Source organism: Mizuhopecten yessoensis, unplaced genomic scaffold (assembly GCF_002113885.1).
Source record: "Mizuhopecten yessoensis strain PY_sf001 unplaced genomic scaffold, ASM211388v2 scaffold8557, whole genome shotgun sequence".
Lineage (NCBI taxonomy): Eukaryota > Metazoa > Mollusca > Bivalvia > Pectinida > Pectinidae > Mizuhopecten > Mizuhopecten yessoensis.
Genome location: NW_018407607.1, coordinates 32,254 through 39,800, shown reverse-complemented (window position 1 = coordinate 39,800; position 7,547 = coordinate 32,254). Strand labels below are relative to the sequence as shown.

Genomic DNA, 7,547 nt, shown 5'->3' with positions numbered 1-7,547 from the left:
GGATTGTTCCCGATGAGTTGTTTTGGATTGTGCCCGATGAGTTGTTTTGGATTGTGCCCGATGAGTTGTTTTCGATTGTTCCCGATGATTTGTTTTGGATTGTTACCGATGAGTTGTTTCGTATTGTTCCCGATGAGTTGTTTTGGATTGTGCCCGATGAGTTGTTTTGGATTGTGCCCGATGAGTTGTTTTGGATTGTTCCTGATGAGCTGGTTTGGATTGATCCTGATGAGCTGTTTGGGATTTTGCCCGATGAGTTGTTAGGGATTGTGCCCGATGAGTTGTTTTCGATTGTTCCCGATGAGTTGTTTTCGATTGTTCCCGATGAGTTGTTTCGTATTGTTACCGATGATTTGTTTTGGATTGTTACCGATGAGTTGTTTTAGATTGTTCCCGAGGAGTTGTTTTGGATTGTCCCCGAGGAGCTGGTTTGGATTGTTCCCGATGAGTTGTTTTGGATTGTTACCGATGATTTGTTTTGGATTGTTTCCGATGAGTTGTTTTAGATTGTTCCCGATGAGTTGTTTCGTATTGTCCCCGAGGAGCTGGTTTAGATTGTTCCCGATGAGTTGTTTCGTATTGTTACCGATGAGTTGTTTTGGATTGTGCCCGAGGAGTTGTTTTGGATTGTCCCTGAGAAGCTGTTTTGGATTGTTACCGATAAGTTGTTTCGTATTGTTCCCGATGAGTTGTTTTGGATTGTGCCCGAGAAGTTGTTTTGGATTGTCCCTGAGAAGCTGTTTTGGATTGTTCCCGATGAGTTGTTTTGGATTGTCCCCGAGGAGCTGTTTTGGATTGTCCTCGTATGTTTTTTTCTAGTTGTTTTCAGTTTTAATTTTATTGTTCCCTGTGCGTTTTTTGAATTAACGCAATGTGGTTTTGAATCGTCTTTGTATGGTTTTCTTTTATTGTTTGTTTTTTATTGTTCCGTGTGTCGTTTTGGAGTGTTCCTACTTTACCTTTGAAAAGTAAGCCGTGCAGTTTTGGGTTGTGCCTACTTGAAATATACACTATCTTTATGAAGCGAAATTTCAGCTGACATGTGGCCATCCGGACTGGGCACTATTATATTGATTTGGCCCATTAATATCCGGGTATCTATGTAGCCCCATGGTTTCTGTATTGATCTGGCCCGTTAATATCCGGGTATCTATGTAACCCCAGGGTGTCTGTATCGATCTGGCCCGTTAATATCCGGGTATCTATGTAACCCCAGGGTGTCTGTATCGATCCGCACCTTATTTCCGGCTCACTGAGATGACGAAATTGGCTAGGACAGATAAGGTTTGTATTTATCAGAAGTCGTACAAGTCGTATATTAGATCTGATCCAATACACACGACTGACCAGTGAGGAGAGACATTTAATCTGATGATCAGTGATATTTTTATCTCTTATAATATATATATATATATATTTCTTTTTTCTTTTTTCTAAGTATTTTTCACATTACAATAACATATACATTTCATTATACATAATACGTAATTCCACTTTCACACATACTTTCATACTAATTAATATTGCTCTTTTTGTAAGTGGTATTTTAATTTTTTGTAATGTTATATTATAAAGGAAGGAAAATCAGATAAGAGAAACAAGAAAACAAAGAAATAGAGGAAATAAAGATAGGTAAATGGACAGACAGACAGACAGACAGACAAGAGGAGAGGTACCAGTATTAAACAAACCAATTTAAAGTAATATATAGGTATCAGTAGCTAAGTAATTAAGATAATACATTGACTTCCATTTTTTCCACTCATTCTGGAAGTTAATGAGATATATTTCGTCTTTACTATTTGCAATATATTTTTGAATACTGTAATGTTCTTTTATTGAACTTTTAATTCCTTGTATAGATAAAGGCACTTTAAGACTTCTTGCCTTGTATATATACTGTTTTATTATTAAAATAATACTATTGTCACTTTTATTAAGTCCATTATAGTGATAAAAACCAAAAAGAAATGCTTGTTTATTATAATCAAATGGAGTAATCAATGCATCTAATAAGGATTAAAATTTTGTAAAAGATTTTGTACTTTGTCACATTCCCATAATACATGCTCTATTGTCTCTATTTCTAGTTTACACAGTTCACAGTAAGGGCTATCTACTATTCCTGTCTTAAATAAATATGCAATAGTTGTCAAAATGTGCTGATTAATTCTGTACTGGAACCACTGTAATTTGTTTTTTTTCGTAATTTTAAATGGCATTTTATATATTTTTTTCCAAACTTCATCATCAAATTGAAATATATCATCCCATTTTTGTTTACCTGTTGAAATAGTATCATTTTTTCAAAATAAGCTATACAAATCTCTTATCCCCTTTTTGTTTTTCAAAAACATTTCTATATTAATTGGTAAAAATGGATAGTTTACCTCTACATTTGACAAACCTTGTTGTATATCTCTTATATATTATTATCTGCTTCAATCTTAGCAAATCAGGTAATACAGTCATCGCCTGGAGTTTACTAAGTGCCAGAGGACTTGTTGTATCATTTCCACGTTCATGTTGTATTTGTTCCAGATTACAATATCTGTCCATCATAAGTTTGCCTCTATAAATTGCAAGAACTGTTGATGATACACACACACAATCATTTTTAAAACATTGTGAATCTTCATCTTCCCAGCATAAAGAGAACCAATACTTATCGTCTTTGCTGAAAGGTCATCACATGATTTCACGGTCGAAAACTCCATAATCAGGTAGTCCCTCTTCTGTTGAGTCCAGATCGACAGAAGTGTTCGGGAATGTAAAGGCCGATGCCGCCCATATCGTTCCTGGTATGCGTGCGCTATGCCAGGATTCTTGCGGAGAAGGGTTGCCGACCGTCTTCGGAGTAATCGGTCTAGAAGTGGCCGAGTTGCTCACTCCAATGGTTCCTCGTAAGCTTGTTCCTATGAGCGTTATAACTTTAACTGGAGGGCGGCATTTTATCCTCTGCTCTTGCTATGGTAAACGGCAATGACGTCAAATGCTGCTCTTCTCCATGCCCATTCCAGGCTTCTTCACCAGTAATCTAACATTAGCTTGTTTGGAACACATTGGAACCTTTGACTCAGCCACTGATTGTTCCTTATTGACATTATCAAAAGAAGCTCTGACGCAGGACATTACTTCAGTAGGCATGTGAAATCGGATTCAGCTAACAAGGTTTTGTGTAAATCTGGCGCAACACGTCCTGGGATGTTAGTGAGAGCTGTGCCACCATCAGACAGGGGCATACGCCGTAGATGTCACAAACGCATTATTTTGTCAAAAGGTGCTGATTTTTGATAGACAGCTGGTTGGATGATGTTATCTTATCTGAACGTTACTCCTTCTTGGCTGTAGGATGGCAAATTTAGCCATTCGCTACCGTTAACTGCCTTTCTTTGTAAAACTCCTCAGTGTACAGGGGAGCATTTGGTCTCATAGCAGTCGTCTTCTATGCAGAAAACGGGGGTACTGGAGATTATGCTTCAACAAGATCAGCAGCTCCACCTTAGTCACACTGACTCAGTGATGTACGGAAACTTCGTAATATTTTTGGAAGCGGAACTCCTTCCTTTCAGGATCTTGTTACAGTAACCACATATTAGTGTCATCCACACCACCAGATTAATTTCCTTTGAATTACTTTGACGATCATCCACCACCGATATCATTTGGTAAATGACACAGCCATTTCTCTTTGTAATATTATGTCTTCTGGTGTGGGTAGCTTCTGTTAAAATTTGAATCAGTCCGAGTGACTCTTAAAATCTGCCTAGCAGTGATATTGATTATATTCTTCTTTGTTTTTAAATTGAAGCTAAACACTGTATATGAATTGAATCTAAAATTTAAAAACCTTGTGATCAGGATTCACTTTTCACAAACAGACACCAAATCACCAGATCATATGTTCCCACTCGGCCCAATCCTCGTCCCAGCCCCAGTCCTATATTCTACCCTGCGTTGCCCCTCATCCCAGCCCTATCTGTTCTGTTAGACAAAATCAATAACGAGCACGGACTGCCGTTCACGGTCATATAACCACATATTACACAATTATCGATACTTTTGTTACTTGAACGCTAAAGATAAAATAACTGTTTTTATGATCGCATAAATTTATGCATGTTATTTATGGATTTTCCGATAGAACTTCTGGGACACAGTTGTACCAATCTGTACAGACACTGATTGCTGTGTCTGGGATACAGTTGTACCAATCTGTACAGACACTGATTGTTCTGTTTGAGATACTGTTATACCAATCTGTACAGACACTGGTTGTTGTTTCTGGGATACAGTTGTACCAATCTGTACAGACCCTGATTGTTGTGTCTGGGATACATGTGTACCAATATGTACAGACACTGGTTGTTGTTTCTGGGATACAGTTGTACCAATCTGTACAGACAATGGTTGTTGTGTCTGAGATACAGGTGTACTAATCTGTACAGACACTGATTGCTGTGTCTGGGATACAGTTGTCCCAATCTGTACAGACACTGGTTGTTGTGTCTGAGATACAGGTGTACCAATCTTTACAGACACTGGTTGTTGTTTCTGGGATACAGTTGTACCAATCTGTACAGACACTGGTTGTTGTGTTTGGGATACAGGTGTACCAATATGTACATATATTGATTGTTGTGTCTGGGATACAGGTGTACCATTCTGTACAGACACTGGTTGTTGTGTTTGGGATACAGGTGTACCAATATGTACATATATTGATTGTTGTGTCTGGGATACAGTTGTACCAATCTGTACAGACACTGATTGCTGTGTCTGGGATACAGGTGTACCAATCTGTACAGACCCTGATTGTTGTGTCTGGGATACAGGTGTACCAACCTGTACAGACACTGATTGTTGTGTCTGGGATTCAGGTGTACCAATATGTACAGACACTGATTGCTGTGTCTGAGATACAGGTGTACCAATATGTACAGACACTGGTTGTTGTGACTGAGATACAGGTGTACCAATCTGTACAGACACTGGTTATTGTGTTTGGGATACAGGTGTACCAATATGTACATATATTGATTGTTGTGTCTGGGATACAGGTGTACCATTCTGTACAGACACTGGTTGTTGTGTTTGGGATACAGGTGTACCAATATGTACATATATTGATTGTTGTGTCTGAGATACAGGTGTACCAATCTCTACAGACACTGGTTGTTGTGTCTGAGATACAGTTGTACCAATCTCTACAGACACTGGTTGTTGTGTCTGAGATACAGTTGTACCAATCTGTACAGACACTGGTTGTTGTTTCTGGGATACAGTTGTCCCAATCTGTACAGACACTGGTTGTTGTGTCTGGGATACAGTTGTACCAATCTGTACAGACACTGATTGTTGTGTCTGGGATACAGGTGTACCAATCTGTACAGACATTGATTGTTGTGTCTGTAATACAGGTGTACCAATCTGTACAGACACTGGTTGTTGTGTCTGAGATACAGTTGTACCAATCTGTACAGACACTGGTTGTTGTGTTTGGGATACAGGTGTACCAATATGTACATATATTGATTGTTGTGTCTGGGTTACAGGTGTACCAATATGTACATATATTGATTGTTGTGTCTGGGTTACAGGTGTACCAATATGTACATATATTGATTGTTGTGTCTGGGATACAGGTGTACCAATCTGTACAGACACTGATTGTTGTGTCTTGGAGACAATTGTGCTGAAGATACGTTTTTTCAGTAGAAATTAATCGGTTACAAGATGTTATTTTCTGACATCATTTCATATGTATTTGCATGAGAGATGTATAACAGGGATTAGAGATAACATGAAAACTAATACAATTTTCATTTCTAAATTTTACACTAATTGACCTGTAGCAAAAAACATACAAAGAGTGTTTTGGCACTGCATGTTTCAGGAGATGTGACGTCACAGAACCTTGCCTGCTATGACTGTGAAGATACATTTACTGATGTGTGGGACCCGTACACAGATTGTCAGGTCAGACTGGACCTAGTGGACAACAAGACATGTCTGGTCAGCGAGGAGTACTGTCTGGTAATGTTCTCCTCTTTATCTTTAATATTGAAACTACAACCACACAACGGCGTCTAGAACACCGGTACTACACTGTCCTTGCTAGTCATGACACGACATAACAAGTTGGATACGTGATTCAGAATATTGGCCTTCAATGTCATTTATCTGGTAAATAATAGCAACAATGATCATAAATAACATTCACAAAAAACGCTCTATATAATTGATGAAACAACTCAAAGGGCAATGATATACAGCAAAAAAAGAGTTAACATATTCAACAATCAGAGAAACAGCTGAAAAGTACATCGTTCTTGTGTCACATAGTAAATAAGGATGTTTATATGATTTTAACTTTCAAGGCAGTTTTCGTTTATCGCAATCCAAATGGTTGGACCACAGTTGCTCGTTTATGAAATACGGGACCAAGCCTTGCAAAGCCTGCATCTATTATAACTGTTGCTTCTATACGTTCAGCGACATCACGCCTGGTTAAATAGAAATACGACTTATGCACCAGGTTATCTACTAAAACTATGAACACCACATCAATATATTGAAAGTAACTGTACATTCCTGTATTTCTACTAAAACTGTACTCACCACATCTATATATTGAAAGTACCTATACACACCACATCTATATATTGAAAGTACCTATACACACCTGTATATCTACTATAACTATACACACATGTATATATACTATACCTATACATACCTGTATAGGTATAGTATACACCGCTCGTTTTCCTTCCAGGGGGCATTTGACCTAATGATTCATTATTGCACAGTTGGTCTGCTATCTCGCCTGACTGCTGCTTCTATCTTGAAAAAGCACTTGCGCATCATCGAATGGTCCTATACTGGCATATCGTAGACCTAAACACATTAGATATCTTGTGGTAAGCAGCAAGCTACCTACACCAAACCCTGCTGCGGCGAAAGGCTCTTTAAATACCTGTAACAAAAAGGTGTGCAAACTGTGTCCATACACGCGCTCCACAGATACATTTTAATGTACAATCAACGGCAAAGTGTATCACATACTACAAACGCTGACATGTACATCAGTCAATGTGGTGTACCTTATTACCTGCATTAAATGCAAGTTACAGTACGTGGGCGAGACCTGCACCCAGCTCAATGTCAGGATCAACAACCACCGCTGCTCCATCAAGCAGAACAAACCAGACTTCCCTGTGGCAAGGCATTTTAATATGCCTAGCCATAGTTGGAAAGACATGCAGGTTGTTGCCATAGATCATTGCCCTACATGGGATGAAACGAGACGACGTACGAGAGAACGGTTTTGGATCACCAATCTACAAACCCGCTACCCTCGAGGTATGAACGAACGATAGGCGGTTGCCATCCGCTCGTTTTCCTTCCAGGGGGCATTTGACCTAATGATTCATTACTGCACAGTTGGTCTGCTATCTCGCCTGCCTGCTGCTTCATGTCAGTGTGTGTGACCAACAGCCGTTGTCAGATTTATTTTGCAGATTTATACAGTATCTTAGCCATTT

At 38.8% G+C, this 7,547-nt stretch overlaps 1 protein-coding gene across 1 annotated transcript in view; it reads left to right on the top strand.

Annotated features, from left to right (window-relative positions):
• LOC110456185 overlaps positions 1–7,547 on the top strand; it is a 36,904-nt gene that overhangs the window by 20,304 nt on the left and 9,053 nt on the right. Inside the window, exon 3 of the mRNA XM_021506763.1 lies at positions 5,897–6,036. Within this exon, the coding sequence (XP_021362438.1) occupies positions 5,897–6,036 (140 nt within the window). The remainder of the gene's footprint in view (positions 1–5,896; positions 6,037–7,547) is intronic.